The sequence below is a fragment of the Halichoeres trimaculatus genome, unplaced genomic scaffold, assembly GCF_033239565.1.
Source record: "Halichoeres trimaculatus isolate MK-OKI-2021-1 unplaced genomic scaffold, fHalTri1.1 fHalTri1_scaffold_4, whole genome shotgun sequence".
In the NCBI taxonomy this organism is placed as follows: Eukaryota; Metazoa; Chordata; class Actinopteri; order Labriformes; family Labridae; genus Halichoeres; species Halichoeres trimaculatus.
This window is the reverse complement of record NW_027437182.1, coordinates 33,693,657-33,715,651: the sequence shown is the minus strand read 5'-3', so window position 1 is coordinate 33,715,651 and position 21,995 is coordinate 33,693,657. Positions and strand designations below refer to the sequence as shown.

General features: G+C 40.1%; 1 protein-coding gene across 2 annotated transcripts in view; it reads right to left on the bottom strand.

Moving 5' to 3' along the window:
- Positions 1-20,198, bottom strand: part of LOC141788967 (pre-B-cell leukemia transcription factor 1-like) — an 80,204-nt gene extending 60,006 nt beyond the window's left edge. For both annotated transcript variants that reach the window (XM_074668190.1, XM_074668191.1), the window contains exons 1-2: positions 19,541-20,198; positions 18,616-18,689 (exon numbers count right to left, since the gene is read on the bottom strand). In XM_074668190.1, coding sequence (XP_074524291.1) covers positions 18,616-18,689; positions 19,541-19,728 — 262 coding nt within the window. In that variant the 5' untranslated portion in view covers positions 19,729-20,198. The remainder of the gene's footprint in view (positions 1-18,615; positions 18,690-19,540) is intronic.
- Positions 20,199-21,995: the final 1,797 nt, after the last annotated feature.

Genomic DNA, 21,995 nt, shown 5'->3' with positions numbered 1-21,995 from the left:
ACAGGCCCGAGACAGGAATGACAGGGCGGCTGACAAGGGCCAGGCTGCACGCTGGGAGCAACACTGCAGTCCAACACAAACAAGACTTCTGCTCTGTTCACTGGGCCGCCAGTGAGACCCGCAGCTGGCAGCTGAGAAGCCTCAGTCAGCAAGCGCCGAGAGCAGCGCTGTGAGCCGCTGGCTTCCCAACAATGCTAATCACTGTTGCGTGGATAGATCTACAAAACACGCTAAGTCTGCTGACGTTCCTCTGCATCCTGGTTGGGAAAGGCTCTCTGCTTCCACGACTTCAAACTCTGCTCCCTCCCCTGAGCTGGTTCTGTTCATTATGTCAGCCGCGCTCAGCACACTCATATTTCTGAACCCCGTTCCACAGCAGACGCCTCTAATTGTTATCAGGTCTGCGTAGAGACAGTCTCTGATAAAAACTCCCCTGAGCTGATGAGGCGTCTTACAAACAGCATCAGAACGGAGGTACCTCAGAGGCAGAGGAGGCATCATCAGTGCAACTCGCCTCACTCCATGACCACAGTTAGAACAATATGACAAATTGGCCCAGTTTCCTTTTTAATTAATCATGCCATGGTGACAGCTACCTGTGCCACACATCATCATTAGTCAAGAGGAGAGCAAGCCCCAGCTACATGTGATAAGAGAGGAGGATACACCTCATCAACTCATTTCCTCCATTTATTTTTACAGAAATGAAGCAATCAGAGAAGGAATCCTTTTCCCTGCATCCTCTGAGGTTCAGGGGAGTTGATTCGCTTTGTTCCACCTAAGTCTTAAGAGTAGGTGGGATAAACTGCAGAAATGTGCCATGTCTTTTTGTGATCTATATTTTTTGTTGTGAGTTTTTGTGTCTGGGATAAAAGGTAAGTGCATGACGTATATGAACCAATATGTGGGGCATTCAATGAAATACTTTGAAATTCAAAATTTTAACCCTGCAAGGTTATTGAAGGATATCCAACTCATAAAAAATATGTGGCGCCCAGAAAAAAAAAAACACAAAGGGAAAATATTTTTCACTTTTGGAGCTCAAAAAAATTCTATCATGATTAAAAGCAAAGGCACAATCAATTCATGGTTCACAGTAATCAGAAAGTTGAACTGTCTGAACGCTTAATCTAAGCTTTCATGTTTGTTTTTACACAATTTCTTGTCCTTTTAATTGTTGATCTATCAGGGAATAGTTTGCTTTTCCAAAAAACAAGTTAATTGGTTTCTAAATTTTTGTTAATATTTTTAAATCCTAAGGAACTCTGTAAGTGGTAAATCAAAATGGCGAGTGAACAGGGTGTTTTTAACCATTTACAGCCCAGCGTAGCCCCTGCCCTACAATTCACATATTCATCTATGACTAGCAGTAGATTTGAAACCAGATAAAACAATAAGGGTGGCAGAAAAAAAAAATTCATAAAACTTTTGCCAATTTTTGCTGTGGGTTGTTCTTTCCCCTAAATTTAAACCTTTCATTTTAATCTTTGTTTATACACTGGGTTGGCAAAAAAAGTGACCAGTTTCTCCAGCAGAGGGCGAGATATTTTTCTTCAACTATCTCGTAACATGAAAACGTGAAGTCAGATCCCCTTAATAAATCTGAAAAACTGGCTCACAACAATGTGTTTTTTTGGGTAAAATATGGCTTTTGATATAGTCTGTAGACATCATCATCATCATTATTTAACTTTTTCGCATGGTCTGATGTTTAAAAAGCAAACTAAAAATCAGAAACATCGAAGAACTGCAATTCAGACTGAACTAGCACCCCAAATACTGTTAAAAAAAAAATAAATCAAAAAGCATGTCGTCTGACCCCTATGAGATAGACTATTTGTTCTTTTTGCATTAAAATCTGGGGAGTTACACGTTCATGTTGAATTTTCAACACGTCCCACATTCAACATGTTTCCTAAAACTCACGTATTTGCAGAAATCTGTTATAAAACATAAACAACAAAACCATTACGATCCAGAGTCTGGTTGTTCACATCGCTTCTTGCATTGAATAAATTTCATCACGTTTTTTACATTCACAATTTTTAGCGGTACAGCCTTGACGTTCTCGTATTTGGAAAAAAAAAGTGTAAAACCGTCTTTTTGTTATGAATGATTGCACTTTTTAGTCTGAACATGAGTCTATATATCTTGGTGAAGTTTGGGATATAAAGGCTTGTGATGGTGTATAGTTGGGCTGAACAATTAATCGATTTGACACCAACATCACAATGTAATAGAATGCAGTTGTCAAATCGCAAAAGCTGCAATTAGAAAAAACAATAAGATAAACGTATATGTATCATGTACACTGACCTGGAGGAAATATAGTAACCTGTACTCATTCTTCTTTTAAACCAGCAAATGTCAGTATGCTGGTTCTTTGTCAAAATCCCTGCACGCTACAGAGATCCATACAGTAGAATGATCGTGGCTGGCAGAGCCACAGCCCTTATTTACTTTACTCTGTATGGTTTGTTACTCTTACTGTTATCATTTATTTATTGATTTTAAAGAGGGAACAGCACATATTAATGGACATTTTACAAATGTAAATGTGCCAGATTAGAGCCTTGGGCTAATTTCCATCTGTGAACCCCGGCAGGTTGATGGTAACATATACATACAAGACACTAAATACAGTAGGGATGGGTACCTTTCACATTTGAAACGATACGGTACCTATACCCAGTACCTGTCAATCGGTACCGGTACTCAACGGTACCAATTTTCGGTACTTTATGTGTTATAGTGGTAAAAAAATATCAATTTATTGAAGAATAAAATACATGTTTTTTTTTCAATTTAACATATTCATTCTTCAATATATAACCTTGCAATGCTGTGTTCATGTCCAGTATGGAAAATCGCCTACTCTTCCACTGCCTCACAGTCACAAGGATGCATTTAGGTACCTAAACATGGTACCTTTTGATTATATGTGAATCGGTACTTGGTGCTTTTGACAGAATTCGGTCGGTACCTATAAAAGTACCTAACCCGGTACCCATCCCTAAGTAGGACAAACCTAATGACAGTAGACAAGCAAAAAAGAAACAGAAACATATATAATGCACATCCTCCCATCACACAGAGTCTGTCAAGCATTGATTGCACCAAACCCTATTGCACTTTTTATACTGACAACTGGAGGTCAGTATAATTTCACAGTGTTCCTTTTTCTTTTCAATGAAAAAAAAAATGAAATGTTTAAATGTTAACAGTATCCTTTGTTGTGTTGGTCATACTATAGAATGAATTTTAGCTTGTGCTTAGTGAACAATGCAGAAGATAAAAGTTCACCCCAAAAATTCCCATGCTAAATCACAATCGCAATATTGGTCCAAACATATCGCAATTAGACTTGGTGTGGTAGGTAACAAAGGGTTTAAAGGAAAATAAAGGACCTATCTACCACTTAAAGATCTTTCCTTTGACAGCTTTTCTCTGTGAATGCGACACTTTCATCAAAATACCTCAAGTGAATCAAGATTTGATTAGATAAGATTAAAAGAAAAACAGTAAAACTAAGGTTTTCTAAATGTTCGCTAATACCCAATAATTTAGTTAAACCTCCAGTTTATTCGTCACCTTTCCAACAGTCAACGCATTCGTCACTCGTCAGACTTTAATGCTAAAGGATTTCCAGCTGACAGAAGCTACATCAGTTAGCACAAAATTAGCATAACAAAAAAGAGTGAAATTAATAACTTGAAATGCTCTTTGAATAAAGCCATTTTACTCATATCACAGGATCTAAATGACCTTTCTTCCCATCCCTGTATTGAATCAGTTCAATTATGTGGACAACCATCTGTGTGCGTCCCTTCAGCTCCTCTCACAACAAAAGCATGAATTTAATTAAAGGGCGACACACTGTCCACAGAATGCTCCATAGAAATGCACATGTGTGACAACAAAAGTCATTGTTCCAGTCCCTCGCTGAGAGCTGATGCTGCCTCTCAGGACTCTGGAGAGCCTGCCGATGATTGACAGCTCCATCTTTATAGGGGCCATCCAACAAAAAGGCAGAGAAGGAGAGAGGCCATCCCCGCCCAGCGCTGAATGTGTTTGGACGCCAGCGGTGAATCGATGAAATAAAAACATGGAAAATAAACCGTGTGAGGGAGAAATGAGGGAGAAACGATGCAGCTCAGATACACACATTCTAATTGGACTCGTGGTTTATCACTGTCAGCTCAGGTTTTACCTTCCATGAAGGCATTTAATAGCTATCCATATGTTGTTTAATGTAAAGTATTTGGTCTTATCTTTCTCATAAAAGGATAATTAGAAGCTTCATGGTGCAATAAACACCTTGTTACACCCAGGATCTGGTATCTGGGTAAACCGCTGTGTTCCTCTTTTCAAAGGGAGGGTGTGTGAGGTGAGTCAGACGGCGTGCATGTGTAAAGAGGGTTGATGGATATCATCTTTAACATGAAAAAAGCAGGTAGGGTAATAGCCTTCCTGAACTCACACCAATAAATGTTCCTCAGCCTGTGCTGACATAGTTAAAAATGAAGAGAAATGTAGCGATGTAAAATTCTCTACAAGCTGTTAATATTTCATGAGAAGCCGTTCTGACACTGTCAGTGTATACCTAATTTGTATGGCATGCAAGGAGAGAGGAGGGAAGGAAAAAGGGGGAGAGGGCAGTTAGAAGTGGAAGCGATGGAGGAAGATGGGGAATAAAAGTGGAATAGTGTCTCCAAAACGGCTCCAGCGTGTGCCGAGCTGGCTGACAAGGAATTTTTTGGAAGTCAGCATAGTACAAAGAACATTTGAAATGGCCCATTTAACAGCACTGTACTCCACTCCCTGCCGATGCCACCATTTGCATACTTCATATGAGATGAAGATGGATGGTGAGAATCAATGTCACTGAGACGAGCGTTTTATCAAGGTTACGCTATCCTCCAAACTCCTAAAACCTCTTTATCTCATGGCTGTTGTCGGAATATTAACTTATCAACACAATCTCTTTACAGCAGACGCAGGAGCATCAGGCATTTATCAGCTCTAACGACGACAGGACGGCCGGCTGGATCACAGAACGCACGATTGTCATAGATAAACGTTATTCACCGAATTAGTGTACATTTTATTTCATTTTTACACTTTGAGACTGTGGAACTTTTAAAAAATAATTTTACACTGGCTTGTTGAATGTTAATACATACCAGTAATCTGTGATATCCATGAATCAGTTATATTCTGATGGTTTCTTTCACAAACTGGAGGGTAGGTTCAGTAGGGATGGGCCTGTTCATGAAAATAATCCAAACTTTGGTTAACCTTACTTAGTTCGGAGCACGTGTATCGTTCAGATCCAGTTCCTTCATTCTTTCTATATTTGTTTACGCCTTGCTTTGCAGTATGTATTGGTTCCGATCATGTGCACAAGCAAGTGAGGCGAAGGAGTACAGCAGGATAGTTGTGGACATGGCAAGCGTAGAAAAACAGTCAGAATTAAAGGATATGCCTGTAGCATTGTATCGTTCTGCTGTATGAGGGCACTTTGGATTTAATGTCAGCAATGATAACAGCGGTAAGAAGAGGTGGATAAAACAACTGAGTGTTGCCAACTTGGAGACCTTTGTTGCTTTATTCACTAACTTGTTTTTTTTTTTTTCCCCAAAAAAAATCTAAAGACAAATCTAACAACTTTTCTGGAGTTTGGACTCTGATGTGAAAACATGTCTTGATCTTACTCTGTTCTACAAGCAGCAGGCGCTGCCGTAAGCTCCGCCCCCTATCCAAATCACTCACAGGTAGACAAGTCCTCTTTACTCAAAGTGGTCCCTCCCAGCTGCAGCCAGAGCAGACAACTTTACACAAATGAATGGTGCATGTGCTTATCCCTTTTAGGTCACTTTTGTTGGTTCAAAATTTCCAATAAAGGAGGACAGTTGATATTTCACGTTAAAATAAAGAAGAACCGACAAAACAAAGTTTTTTTTTTTGTTCTAAACTTACCTGTTTTTTGTTGTTGTTTTTTTTACCTGCTTTCTGTCTCTCCCACGCTATTTCTCTCTCCTACAGTGTCCATGACAATAGCACACTAATGGCCTATCATGGCAATGGTGTCATTTAGCGACTTTACATGACTTCAGGGACAGCCAATAGCAACCTTCCTTAGTGAAGAGTTGATATGTTGAAACTAGCAACATCTCACCCAGTTTCAACCATGTATCAAAAGGCAAACTACCTCATTCTTTCAAGTTTTACATGACTTAAAATGAAAAGACAGAGGATTATAAAAATAATAACAGTGGAGTTTCAGAATATATGGTATTCATGGATAAAAAGACAACACCGTACACTAAATTCAAAGACGTGACCATAAAACCATGATAAGATCTGAATTGTGAATTTGGTGAACCGTTCCATCCCTAATGTTAAGCCTACAAAATGATTGAATGCTCTTACTCCAACTTGTCAGTAACGAATTGGTAATCACTCAAACGTGCTAGTATTTGTATATTCCCAGGCCTGAAAAAAAAGGGAGGGGGTTTCTTTTAAAATTTATTGATAAAATGAATGAATGAAATTCTATCGACCATGTCGTATATTTCTACCAAGGAAAAGTTATTTCCTGATACACATCTTTATTTTTTAACCCAGGCCTACCCGTTGGTCATGTATGTTAGCTTTATCAATAAAGAGAGGCGATAACCATTAAAAAAAAACCTTACTGGAGCTTTAAGTAATACAGTGATGTAGCTAATGCTGCTAAATGTTAGCCACCAGCACAGTTTTTGTTTGTTTTTTTTCAGATCAAAATACATTTTAGAAACCAACATAATATCTTTAAGTGTTTTATTACAATCACTGCATCTTCCAAAAAAATCACACTATGATTTATTTTTTTAATATTTTTTTATTTTATTTTATTTATTTATTTTTTTTTGGGGGGGGGAGTTGTTTTTTTAATTTTTTGGTGTTGTATAAAAAAACATATTCATTCCAAAACTACACTGCTACATGCTAGTTTTTATTTGTTGCAATCATTGCTTTGCACCACTGAATACAAACTTAGCAGCATTTTTATTCCCCTGCTTGAATGAAGCAGCAAAGGTCTAAGATGAGTCCTAACAGGTCCAGTTCTTGCTCAATCGCCTGCTCTCCAGCTCCAGTGAAACATCTTTATGGCCTCTGTCCTTGTCCAGTGACAGTCCTTCCCTTTGTCTGCATGATTAGCTCCTGGTTCCTCATTAGCTTCTGGAGGTGAGGGCTGAACTTCCATTTCAAGCCTTTGTGCCTCCCACCTTTACCTCAGTCCACTAGTCATAAAAATGTCATGGCAGCTATAGAGCGCACAGGCCACGCTGAGATCCAACAGGAATCACACGCCCTGAGCCAAACCCAGCAGGGCAGATATATTCAGCCAGTGGTTACAGCTTGGAGGTCGGCGAGGAGTCCCTGCGTGTGACTTTCCACATGCTCACCCTTTCCAACTTCCTGACATCAGCCTGAAAGTGACTTCAACCAAGAGCACATCCTCCGTTTGCTCCGCTGGTGTAATGTTGCACCGCAGAGAGAAAATGACACACCATTTATAAAACAGGAAGAGGAGCTAACTACAGTAAGCATAAGCTATTTCTGGAGGAGGATGTCTGCAAATAACAAAGAGCTGTCAGGATCGAACAGGTCCAGAGTGGATTGAAATCACTAAAAAGTGAATAAAAGGCTCCGTTGATGCAGAAAAACTCTAAGTTATGTGATCCCACCTGCTGTGACCCCTGCTGCTCCTGCAGACGATCACACTCTGAGCTTTAAGTTCCCTACCATGTTGCTGGTGTCGGAGCTGGGAAGGCATCCAAAACCACAATGCATTTCTGCTATGGAACATTTGTTTCCTTTCAGAGGAAGGGGGGCAGGGCCCCACAACATGCTCCTACATTTTTCTGTGCTGCCACATTGCATGACAGTTTATTTTGGGACGTGCAGGTTGGCACCTGAGACACAAAGCTGACAAAGCACCGGGTGTCACTTCAATGAGGCCAGTTGGTGCCGCGACAATGCCTCTGGCCATGCAAAGCTACGAGATGGACAACATAGCGCTGAATATTCTGGCAAAGCAGGAAAAGAAGCATCAGCTGTTTGCACATTTTCATCTTCAGAGAGGAACAAAGCAAACATGCAAACTGGAAACCAAAGGAGGGGGAGCCCACCTCGGATTACAGGGCAGGGATTAAATCTGAAGCTGCTGTGACGGACTTTAGGGTGTTTCCCTGGCTTCTGCCCAGTGCATGCTGGAAGGGATCCAGCACATCCTAAACAGTCACAAGCTGCAGAGACAACACAGCTAGATGTAGGAAATCTTAGCATGCTACATTTATGAATTCATGCCCTTTTACTAGGGATGGGTACCTTTCACATTTAAAAGGGTATGGTACTAATGCTCAGTAACTGGCAATCGGTATCGGTGCTCAACGGCACCAAATTTGGGTACTTTTGTGTGTTTATGTGGTAAAAAATATTAATTTGTTAAATAATAAAAATCTTAAAGTATTTCTATTCAACATATTAATTTCTTAACATATAAACTTGCAATGCTGAGTTCATGTCCACCATGAAAAATCACCTATTCTTCCACTCCCTCACAGTCACAAGGATGCATTTAGGAACCAAAGCATGGTAACATTTAGAATAGAATAGGAACACTTTATTGATGCCAAACTGTCAAATTGTTGTGTTACAGCAGTAATTGTCAGAGCCTGTAGAAAATAAAATATACACATAAACACTCCAGATATAACTGGAAAAACACTCAGAGAGCACAGACCTCAGCCAAGCATATTTCCATTGTCACCAACACTTGAGTCCTACTTTAATGTTATACTTCCTTTCAGCAGACTGTCTGCTACAATTTGGTGTTAGTTGCAGGTTTGTACGATAGTTTGTTTCCTGGTAGTGTTAAAAATTTTGATGACCCAGTACTAGGGATGCACGATATTATCGGCACAATATCTGTATCGGCTGATAAAAGCTTAAAAACATGTTTATCGGTATCAGCAGATATGAAAATTTTTGCCGATAAGCACAACCGATAAGGTGCTATTCAGTTAGGATTATTATTATTTTCCATCTGAAAAATAAGCTCCTTAAATAAAATGTAGCACTTCATTTATTTGCACTGCAGAGCTCTGTGTCTGTCACCAGGTTGTTACAGTAGCTCTAAAATAATCAAATGCAACTTGGTTATGTTTAAAAATGCATTGTACATTTAAAGTTCATGTAATCTAAAGAAATTATTTTTCTGTATTTCAATACTGAATGTCTTGAGTTTGAAAAATAATCAATTTCTTATCTATGGTAACATCAAATGTTTTTGTCTTATTTTATGTGTGTTTCTTAAACAAATAAGATCGTCACAATAAGAGTAACATATAAACTCCAGTACAGGATAGACTTAGCTTTCTTTACAGTGAAAAAAAAAACATACAAACTTGTGATTATCCGTATCGGTATCGGCCAAAAGGGGTTTCGATATATCGGCATATCGGATATCGCCAAAAATCCAATATCGTGCATCCCTACCCAGTACATATTTCATATTCTGGATCTTAGTATCCAGAATACTGGCAGGATCTGGATCGTACTTTTACATCTGTCAGAAATTATGGTGACCTTGTCTTTTATTGTTTTGCAAAGCAATCCGACCATTTAATGTGGAGTTATATACACATATGGTGAAAACAGCCCTTTCTCACAATGATAAAAAATCCTTAAATAAAAATCCTGGAACCAGACGGTGACCTGAATCACCCTAAAAATGTAATCACTTCTTCATTACCCCATTTTGAACATTTCCTGAAAATTTCATCAAGATCCGTTTATTACTTATTGAATTCTACAGACAAAATTTGGTCGGGATCTATAAAAGTACTGAATTCAGTACCCATCCCAAACTCTTACTACAGATGAGTTGTTAACTGATAATTGAAAATTACTCAATATGTATTTAAAAAAAAAACAAAAAAAAAACAAAGATGCTGTCAAATGCACTGATTTTGAACTGGTGTTACTGGGTTCATTCGTGGTCCTCGTGTCATTTCAGTGAGTTTAGGTCACTGTAAGCCGATGCATTTTAAAGCCAGCGTGGCGTTGAGCTGACAATACTTCCTCTACTCATGTTACCCACGTGGCCTGTGTTATAGTTGTCAGTTCAGCATGGCTCCCTTCTGTGTAAGTGAAGGGGACAGGAGAAGACGTTTGTCCAGAACAGACTGACTGTGCCACAAACAAACGTGTAAGAAGCATCCCTCATTGGATTAAAACACTCACACATAAAACACTCAAATTATTTCAAATTTTACTTCTCATACTTTTCCCCCCGCTTTTTCTGAGCAGTTATCAGATTTTAGAAACACAGACAGAGCCTTGTCTGAACAGTATCCTGCCAGATAACATCAGGAAATTTATCAGGAAATGGAACTAAAAATAAAACCTAAAGTGATTTTTCTTTTTTTAGTGACAGATTAAGGTGATGGATGAAAATTGGAGAAAACATGTCATCAACCAAAGCTTAAGTGTTTTTGAAAATTAAGAGAAATGATCATTTTTGAGCCAAAAGTAGCATCTGTATAAAGCAGTATTACTTCGCTGTAGTAGGGATATAATAAGAAACTAGATAGAGTGGATTTTGAAAATGTGTTTTGCATCACAGAATTTTATATTATTGCTAAAATACAGAGGTAACAATGCACAGACTCTCATGCAGAGTATCAGCGAACTCACCATAAGAATTTTACCTGAGATCTAAAAAGAATAGAGCGTATACTTCTTTAAGTATTCTCCACATTCATAAAAAATGTAGGTGGATTAAGAGCTAAATAATTTGCATGTCCCCCTGACCTCACGTCTTTTGCATTCCAATTTTTAGTGCCATAAAAAAAAACCTGCGGTGTATTTCTCTTCCATTGCATTCCAGCTCATAATTAGTCTGAACCTGGTTTCCTCACATCGTCATCATCGCTGATGTGACTCAATGATGCAGTCCTCATTTTCTGAAGGAACAGTGTGATCTTCATTTACCGTGCGTTAAAAGTTACAGATATACACACTGTTTAATTGCAGGCATATTTCTCAATAAGTGTCGCCTCTTAGCATGTTTTTATTGAGCTGCTGGAATGACAATGAGATGAGGAGCAGCAGTGGAATTGGGACCTGCATTAGCTCGGCCAATAATGAGCCTTCACAGGACGCTTAATGTTGCTCCGTGAGGCAGAAAAAGAGTCAGCAGATCTGTGGATGAAGCTGCTCGCAGAAAAATAAAGAATATTTATGCTACTGGAAATTTAGCTCCGGTGATATCTTAGTCCTAAAGCAGCTGCTTGTAATTCAGATATTTTTAAATGCTTCTTTCAGAAAATGAAGTGTTGGGTGAATTCTCTGCACACATGCATATCCTGTTTCTCATAATGCAGAGGAGACTGAGTGCAGATAAGATTACAGAGTGAGAACACGCACACACAGATTCATACATACCCACACACACACACTCACACACTTGTACTGTAAAGTGACAGAGCAACTGCTTTGCTGTGTTAAATATCAGATGCAAATGAAAAGAGAAAATCTATCATGACTCTAATGTGGCCTGATAGGAGGGGGCGCACTCTCCTCAGAGGAGCCGCGCGGTGTGAGGAGGGTGATGTATGGAGGAGCTGGATGAGAGGTGAAAAGCGTAGCGAGACGGACGAAGGGAGGGGTGGATTGCTGGGAGGGAAGGGAGGAGGAGGGGGGGGCACGCAGTCCTGCCAGACTCCTGAGAGCCCAGGGCAAAAGTGGAATAAATGTTGATTAGTGTTGATTTTGTCCAACGAGCACCCGGCAACTGACAGTGGGACTAAGCTGCAGCGAAAGGGAACCATTAATCTTGGTCTGGTTTAAGTAGTGTATATTAATTTGTGTCATTTCCACTACGTGGAGAGAGGCCTCTCCCTCCTTTCTTTCTCCCTCCCTCCAGTGTTTGAGAGCCGTGGCAGCCAAGCTTCTTTCATAGTGAACATACAGTCAAGCCTGGAGGTGGCGTCTGCAAGTAGCAGCGGGGGAAAGTGGAGGAAATGAGATTCCAAACACTACATTATAGAAAATGAACTCCTGGGGGGTTGGTATGGCAACCACATTCAAATGTGCCATTGCATGTTCAATTTAACGTGCATAACAAATTTGCAGACTTGATTAAATTCGTAACATATTAAGGAGACCGGTGCAAAAAAAAAAAAAAAAAAAAGGCAGACCAAACCTGCAGGGAGCGAGATTGCAAAGAGAGCCGTGAAGGAGGTAAATGGCAGAACAGTGATATTTAGGCAGAGCGGAGGGCGCAGGAGTCGACATTCAGGTAAAAGATGGAGTCTCACGCTCTTTTACAAGTCGACTTGGATCTTGCCTTCAGTCTGTAATCTCCGCACTTGCAGGGCTGCTCGGAGCTTAATGTAATTTTTCTACAAAATGCATCCAGTGGGCTTCAGGGGAAGAGGAAAAGAAGCAAGCATCAGTTCAGGAAATCCTGAAAAATACATCCGTTAAAAATAGAAAAACAAGATAATCCTGCCTCTCTTTCAAAAAGGACTCTGACTACAGCACGGAGGAGAAACTTCTTGATAAAAATAGATCACTTCCTTGTTCGTGTGATGTCAGTGTTAATTAACAAATGGCAGCACAGTAAGATTCTTATAATTAAGCTCCTTAATATGATTAACATGTATCAATTAGGCGACTGACAATTTGCATAATGTATAATGTAAGCACATTGTTCTATACGGTAATGGTATTAACACACCATTTACAACGCCGTCACTCACACACCAGTCTGTAATCATGTTTCTGCATCAGACAGTCAAAAGTCAGCTCATGCCTGATGCCGCTTAATCAAAACAACATTTTTTCTCTGGGTTGTTTTCAGTCTTGGAGCGCTCTCTTTCAGTGGATGATTAAGCAGAGAGATTGGGGAAACAGCTGTGGTGGCGAGCTTGGCATTTCTCTCCCCCCCTGAATGCTGCTGTATCAGCATCGAGGAGGAAGGATCAGAGAGAGACAAAAGCTGCTGCACGAATCAGAGTCTGCTCTGCGTCCAACGGGAGACAGCGGGAGGAGAACGGCCCGCTGTGACACGACATTCGCCAGCAGAGCGGATCTCTACATCACCTGGAAACAAAGAGATGCTAGCAGAGGATTTTGCTGCCTGTGTAACCTTTCAGATTAAATTTGATCAGCAACGAGTCTTTTTAGCTTTTATTACACCATCAGGGCTGCAACTTCATCACTGAGTGTGTGAAGAAATCAAAAGAGGTCACCTTTGACCTTTGAAGCCTGAATTGAGAACTACAGAGACAAAACAATTTATGAGATCATGAGGAAATAATGCAAAACTAAAGATGCACAATGAGTATATTTTAAAAAAAAAACTAAATTTGTAGGTTTTTAAGAATATTTCTGATGTCTAATAGTGCTGGGCCATACCACACTTTTTATGTTTCGAATACAGATACTTAACTTAAGTTTTTTGTTTGGTTTTGCTTTGCTTTGTTTTGTTTTTTATTAAAGTGTTTTGACAAATATTGTCGCTTAACAGCTTGAATATGAATAACATTTGGTTTCCTTTATAAAAAATCCAATAACATAAAAAATAAACATAAATCTAACTAATTGACATAAATATTAATTAAAAAAACAAAAACAAATAAAACACAAATAGTCATACAAAAAATAAATGAAAATGTCAAGTAAAACATAAACTATACATTTTTATGTTTTATGTTTTTCTTGAAAAAATAGTTATAAAACAGGTGTTCAGGTTTAAAAAAAAAATGCTTGTGTTGCTTCACAGACAACACTTTGCTCTAGTTGTTCACGGGGGAAAAGTTTGCTTACACCATGCTCCACTCATTCCAGACACGTGCAGCCGCAGAACACAGTTTTGCTAGCAGGCTAAAAACACTGAAGTGCAGTCGACACACTTCTGGTCACATGACAAGGATGGACAGGTTTAATTGTATGCTGCCGAGTGGGTGTCAGTACAAAACATTGGAGTAAGTTATTCTAGACATATCGGAAGTGACACGCATGCTTTTATTTCTCATTTATTCATTAATATCAATACCTTCTTTGAGTGATCGATCCTCAAATGCATAGCATGTGAGGATCGATTTATCGATACCTCAGAATCGATACGCCCACTATTGGCTAACCAAGTATCAGCTTATGAGACGACCGTTGAATATCACTTTTTATAGAATAATGCTTCATATTGACATTTACTTTCACCATCATGTCTTTCATTCATTGTGCTACACTATGAAAAGGTTGCTGCAAATTTTACATCAATTAACTATAAAAGTTTACAGCATATTTTCCCCCCAAATCCTTTGCTGCTTGCAGAAATACACTCAAAATACCTTTTCTCATTAAGGTACTGCAGATATTACAGTAAAATAGTGTTAAATTTACTAAAAGAAAAATCAGTTTCTGTGTTGTTTACGTTTTTGCCTATTGTCTGTATCTGCACAGATGTAAAGAAGCTGCTAGCTAACGTGAGTACTGATGTTTTTGATCCTGCAGAAAAGGGCAAAAATGATTATATGAAGTTCCCCATTTTCTCTGACTTTTTCAATAATTATATGTTTATTTTCTATATATATATTTTAAAGTCTGGCAGAAAATGTTGCCAAATGTGTTGATTTAATAAGTCATAGTTTAGTTTTGTGGTTTAAGTAATTTGTGGAGTACAATAAATGCTCCAGTTTCACAAATAGTTCAAGTACGTGAGCATTTTCTGCTGCTCTCTGTTTGACATGTGGGAAGACTAACTAGAAATGTGTTTTTCACATAAATGTACAATTCATTAAGTTCCTAAAATAAAGCATCATCAGTTTTTAATGTCATAAAAAAACACTCAAAGCATCCATTAAAAGAGAAAAAAGACAGATTAACTGACAGAGTAAGTATGAACTGTGATATGTCTAAAAGACTAAAGATATATGACTTTAATTAATTGTGTTGAAGTCATTGGCAGATTACTTTCTGCACACAGCCTTAAACACAAGTAGTAATAGTTTTCCAGAGTGCAGTATATTTGAAATCGTACCTGATCACCGTGAAGGCTGCCTCAAAGTGTTCAGACGGTGACGTGAGAGCTGATCTGACTTCAGCCTCTGTAATACAAATAGGCAGATGCCAAGACTCTGAATGGGCTGACAAGTCAATGTAGTGTGAGCTTCCATGCACCTTCCATAATCAGACCTCTGGCTCATTTCATCCTGTCAAACACTCCTCGGCTGCCCTCTGTAAAACACCCTATTTTCACCCTTCAAAAAATAACATTACATCACTCTGCTAGTCATTTTTATAAATGGAGGATCCCCAAGGCTTGAAACCCAACACTACACAAACACGGGCCACAAGAAAGCTGGCCTTTTGTTGAGGTTGAGAGGAAAAAAATTAAACAGCGAGTCAGAGCAGCACATTTAGCGAGCAGCTCAGTCAAGGAGTGGTTTTGTTTGACACTGCTGCAGATTTATGATGTTGGTGAAGTGTTTACAGAGGTCAAGCCAGCTCATTTTACAAATCAGTTTGTCAAGCATTTGCTTATCTAAAGAGGTCTTTTCATCAATCATACAAAACCTGATGCTGACGACCGAGGAGAAACAGTCCACCTCAGGGAGATATCTGTGGCCTTTCACAGGTTGCACACAGAAATCAAAGGCCTGGATTAAGATGTTTCATATTTTTACGATCTCTATCTTTGCACTCCTTAAACTCAGTTAGTTCAAGGATGAAGTTTCACGGGCTAACAGCAGAGCAGTCAGATCGGTTGGATTTATTTTTGGAAAGTCTCTGCGAGAACCTTTGAGCGCCCTGCTGTTGCTAGGACAAACGCTAACACAGACGAGACCTGCTGTTTTTGGCTTCCTTCCACATTATGAATAATATAATTAATATTTCTTCCAGGTTTAATGCTTCATGTCCTCACAGGAATGCACTGTAACGCACACACACACATTGTCTCACACTGGGTTTAAAAAGCTGCATTCCTTCAAAGCAAAGACGACAAACCAAATATGCCGGGAATGAAACGGGGTAAAGACAAAGCCGATGTCTTTGAGAATAAAACAAAAAAAAAAAGTTGAAATTGAGCGTTCCTTCCTCATCCTTTCCTCCCGGGTGTCGCTGCACCGTTGTGATTGTTTACACTGCACATTATTTCTGCTGGCCATCCCTCACTTCATCCCAGTAAAAATACACAGAGTGGGTCAGAAGTTCAGGCCCTAGATCAACACTGGCATTGTGTCCTGCAGGTGCTGTCAGCCTCCGCGGGGACAGCCGAGGATGGAAAATATACACACAAGCAAACAGCAGCTCAGTGGAAACACACAGCGTCTCTCTGCTCTCAGAGGGGACGAAGTTAGAGCGGCTCCACCACAGCTTTCAGAGGAGCTGAGGCTGTTTGAGTCGGACACTCCACGCACACTCAGTCTGAAATATTAAGAGGTGGAAATGGAACATACGGCGACTGCTACAGAAGGAGGACACGGGAACACGAGTTTCATTTTTTAAAAATACTAAATTGATAAAACCAGACATGTCGCCGAACGACGAAATAACCTATGCTGACTTTCTCAACAAGCTGTGAAAACCAGTTATTGGATGTAAAACATTCAAACAAGACGTATCGCTGCTCTTTCAGGTTAAACCTTTAAGCACAATGACACACTTAAACACCAACATTACAATACACATCACAGCAAATTTACAACAGCTAGAATTAGAAGAGCTCGACTGTTCCAATTAGGATTAAAGCTTTATTATTATTATTATTATGAGGACAAAGCTAAATTGAAATTAGAAATTTATAAAAAGTACAAAAAAAATCTTGAATATTTTTGAATTTTTAACAGATGCCCTAACAAGTTTTAAGGATGAAAATAAATCAGACAAATATTCTGTTCAGAGTTAGCTTGTTTTTTGTTGTTTCATGTTGTCTCTGAATGGAAACAGATGGTTGAAACACTTTTCTAAACTCCATGTATTATAAAAAGTACGCTGACAGCACCGTTTCAGTCTGATGAAGTTGAAAAAGTGTCAGAAGCGTGATTTTATATCGACATAGCAACAAGTGGAAAATATGCAAAGCTGGCTCCAAAGCTTGGTTGTAGTTTGCATGCAAAGTGTGTGATACGCGATGATATTTGACTCGAAGTCTGTTCTGATTTTAGAGGAATTAGTGGAAAATTGAATCCAATGAGAAGTGTTTTCACTTCTCCTGTCACAGCGAACAGGAAAGTGTTAGTTTTCTAACACGAGACAAGCACCAGATCTCCTGTGTAAACCTCGGTGAGCTGCACCTTGTATTTATAGGTTGCCAGCTGAAAGAAAGAAGAATGGGTGTGCAGACAGGAAGAGGTCCAAGTTACTTTGTACTCTCAGCAGAGCCGAACTTTGGATGAACTCCGAGAAGCGCCAGGGAGTAAAACACTATGCATAACTGTGTCACTCCCCCCTCCGCCCCCCAGCCTCCAAAAAAACCTACCAAGACAACAAAAAAAAGCCGAGGGAGCCAGCGGGCTTCAAAAGGCCCCCGCTCCCTCCTGAGGCTGTGGCCGATTCAAGATAAACTGCCGGGGCTGCTGGGTAGGCAGCGAGGTGAACTTCAATGAAAACATCCATGAAAGCACCAAGCGAGGGTGGGATCACACACACGAGAAACAACACAAACACACACCAGTCGACGCAGCCGCAAAGGTCAAGTATGAGCAAGTGCAACTCTGGCGACAATGAAAACCAAATCTTCCTCATCCTCCATCCCTCCATTTGATTTCATGCACTAATGAGTGTGAAAGCGCTGCCTCTCGCTGCTTTGGCAACTCAATATCTCCACAGTGTAAGTTTGGAGGAGCCCTGAAGAAGCACATCAGTCTAAAGTCAGGGAAATAAAAAAAAGATGAGATGCACGCTATCAGTCTGAAGTGCACTGAATTCTATCTGTGCCAATTTCAGAAATGTCACGGGGAAAATGATTTGGAAACATGACTTACGCCTCCTGTGTTACGTTATTTTCTCTCCTAGCAATTATTCTGCTGACATGCTTTCTCACAACCGCTTTAATAGAGAGACACAATACAGAATAGAAAGAGACGTATTCACCACGCTTGACAGTTAACTCACAAGGGGAGACGTCAACGTGCTTGTGACAATTTTAGCTCCAAACTCTCTATTATTCCACAATAGCATCAAAAAAAAAGCTCATTCATATTTTGACACGATAATTGATAAGGAGTGCTCAAGGTAATTGTCCACAGTTCCTATTGTGAAAGAGTTAAAACGCTACAGGAGGAAACACGTCTTACATGTCAGTGAAATTTATATGCTGAATTGTGTTGTGACTGAATCTCCAACATCAGGTTCTCCTATGTGACTTTAGCGTGTGAATAGCAAATTAGCCTTTGATGATAAAATAGCCCGAACAGAGCCTCTTTGTGTGTGTGTGTACATGTGTGTGTGTTTATCTAAGCAACATGCAGTATTTGTGAAAAATGCTCCGTGCAGTGATGTGCTCATGTCGTGCAGACATGTTTGGACCGTAGTGCAGGATTAAAACCACCGTACCTGTTTTTTCTTTGATTTCACACAAGACGTTGAACAGAGCTGGCTTCATTCTGTGACAGTTCAGAGCATGTTTCCTGCAACAGAAGAGCAGCTTTGTGAGTAAATGCCAGGAACATAAATAGCATCCAGGGGACAGTTTGTGTGGCCTTTCACATTTGAGGCATTTGTACTTTTTTTTTTAAAATAAATTCCACAATAAAAAAAAGTTACTACTATTAAAATATGACATGTGTCTCAGGCTATGTGCAACAGATTTACTGTCCCCCAAACACACAGCTTTGCCTTTCTGCTTATTTTAGATGAGAGATATTTTTACCAGCTATTAAATCTGAAATATGTGACACAGAAACTTTACAAAAATAAAATCTCCTGGCAGTCATTTGCAGCTTCAGTGAATTTGAAGTGGATCCCACAAGATGGATGAAGTCTTGAATTATGTATCAGGAGTAAAAATAGAAGAGAAAAGTTGTATTACTGTCGCTCAGCGCGCTGTAAACAAGCGTGGAGCCACTTTAAGGACAGGCTGGAGTTTTAGTTTCACATTTAAAGATTTTTATGCTCCATTTTTTTCTTTTTTATAAATGAATAAATGAACTCAAACTGAATTATTAAATTGAGTGAATTGACACAAAGTGGGCGACACGCTGGCATGTCACAGAAATAAATCCCACATCCACACACTTTTATTTTCTCTCCACGGAGCGCGGTTATTCCTCAGGAAAAGAAACTAGAGCTCTGCAGGCATGCCATCGCTGTTTCCCTCTCTAGCACAAAGCTGTGAGATCTATTCCTCTCCCTACAGAGGAGATAATTTTGACATTCTGCAAAACGTCTTTCCCCGTCTTTTTCTATTTTCCTTCTCCTCCAGTTGCCGCCGCCCCCTCCTCAGGAGGAGGCACAGGCTGCCTCGGAGCATATCTTTTACCTGGCTTGGGCTTCGTCCAGACTTTGATCCGTGATGGTCATAATTTGCTGTAAAATGTCTCCAATGTCCTGTTTTCTGCCGTCGCCGTCCGTTCCTCCGGTGCCTTCCTGCATGTGCTGCGGCAGGCCGGGGTGCCCTGCCATGCCTACCCCCGTGTGAGAGTGCATCAACCTCGGCTGCTCGTCCATCTCTGCTGCTCTCTATCTAATTCTGCGTGGCGCTCTCGCAGTTGAAATCCTGCAAAAATACATAAAAAGGAAAGAAAAAGGAGGGAAATCCCAGCGCTGCTTCACTGTTTGCGCCGTGCACCGTTTTCCTCCTCGCAATAAGCGCTTTTTTTCAGGCGGGCTGAAGTGGTGATCGGTGGTGGGAAGCGGAGATACGAGCCCTCCTGCTCTCCCTCTCTCTCAGCTGGTCGGAGCTGAATGTGAAATCTGATCTGAACTGCTGCTGCTGCCTTCACAGGAGTAGGCTGTGCGTAAAAAGAGATAGGCTGCTGCTTCCTTCTACTACTAACAAGAAGTAGGACCCGTGTTCTTGTAATATGGCGCAGTGATCCAAAACCCTCTCTTCCTACAAAAAAAAAGTGTGTGAGAAATAAGAGGTGTGGATTTATCTCACTCACTCCATCCTCTTGCTTTTGTCATGTACAGTACAGGCTGGGCAGGCAGCAGCACAGCAAAGAGCATGAGAGGGAGACTCCGCCTACGCGACATGATTGGGAATATAAGACCATTTAGCCCCACCTTGAGGTGCCTCTCATGAAACGTCGATCATTGGACTGTAAAGGTGGGATGCAGAGGAGAAGCTGCCGCCTTACAAGCAAGGAGATGGTACAGAGTGGCAACACGGTGATGAATAGAGCCTCAGCTCCAAATAAATAACAGAGGCTGACACAAGAGGTCTGCTTTAGTCTCCCCCTCTGACCTCAACATGAGCCCCCACCGGCTCCATGGGAGAGCCTCCCATTCTCACTCTCAGCCAAGATATAAGGTGCACTAATCAAAACTATTGGCCAGGCCTCTCATTTGTTGGACACTTAATGTGATTGAAGATTTATGGGAGGAAGAATCCATCCGCTGATGAGACACCTTGTGGAAAGCACCTCTTAATGCTCTACTTCCACATGAATCTGAAGCCAAACGTGTATTTCTGAGGCTGCAGTCAGCAGTGGAACATCGACTTTGTTCATTCATTTTCAGGTATGTTGCAGGGCTCCGCTTGGCTGACTTTGGCAGGGTCCTCCTAATGTAAGGCGGTGACCCATGTTGCGCAGCCAAGCAGCAAGGCCCGAGTGTGTCTGGCCAGGCTGAAAAGTGCCCTTCAGGCCCAGTGCTGCTGCCTCACTGCCGCCGCTGCTCCCCTCCACCACTGAGAGCCATTCAGGGGGAGAAGAGGAGGTGGAGGAGAGGGAGGAGGGGCACGAAATGAAGCTTCAGTTTGGCACAGAGCCGTGCAGGGATGTACATGTGACACATATAATAAAGAATGTATGGAGATGATGGAGCGTTAGGAGGATGTGTCAGCCACCTTAGAATCAGAGCAGGAGAAAACAACATCTGAAATTTGAAGGTGTTAAACATGCAGCTTCCTCATGTGTCTACATGAGCTAAAGAGACCTAGTTATTGGCAATGTTTTAAAGTCTTGTTTTACAGTGAAATGGCTCATATTTGGGTGAAAGGCGAGGTCAGTTGGTAAAACCAATAAATGTCAATTGGTGTAACCAATGTTTCTCATAAAAATTTGGTATTGCCCAAAAAAGTTCCTATGAATGCAGTTTATCAGTCTACCACACTGTAAAAAAGGAGGTTAGGATGATTTTAAACCAACTGACCCAAAAATAGAAAGAAAACTGATGTCTACAGCACACTAACTTGCTCAGTACAACAAAACTCAAATCATCAAGTTAAAAAAATATATACTTTCAGATGATATTTCATAACACATAACTTATTCCATCAGTACACTTGCATAACTTCTAGAAAGGTGAATTATTCACCTGTCCTGCTTTTGTGGTTACAACATTTGACAATTTAATGGGACTGATTCTTTAATTAAAAATAGAATTAAAAATAGTAGAAATATTGTATAAAGTAAGACACCAACCAAACTACGCATTTAAACTAGCATGTAACACATTGTTTTTAGAAGTTTAAATCATATGTTGATTTGGACATAACACCAACCTTTGCTCATTGTCCCGTTTACTCATAGGTAGTAAAAATAGTTTGGCATGGATTGCACTTTCTTTATTTTATTTTCTATCTTGTGTACAAATACCTGTTAGCTAGAAGATTATGGTGTGAACTCCCCCTTCTTTCTCTTGCTTGGTGAACCAAAATTTTAGCTGAGTTAGTATTTCTCATATGACGACTGCCATTGAATGGCTTCAAAATCCCAAACTAATAAGTGATGTCTTTGTCACTGAGATTGTTATTTCAATCTACAGTATCA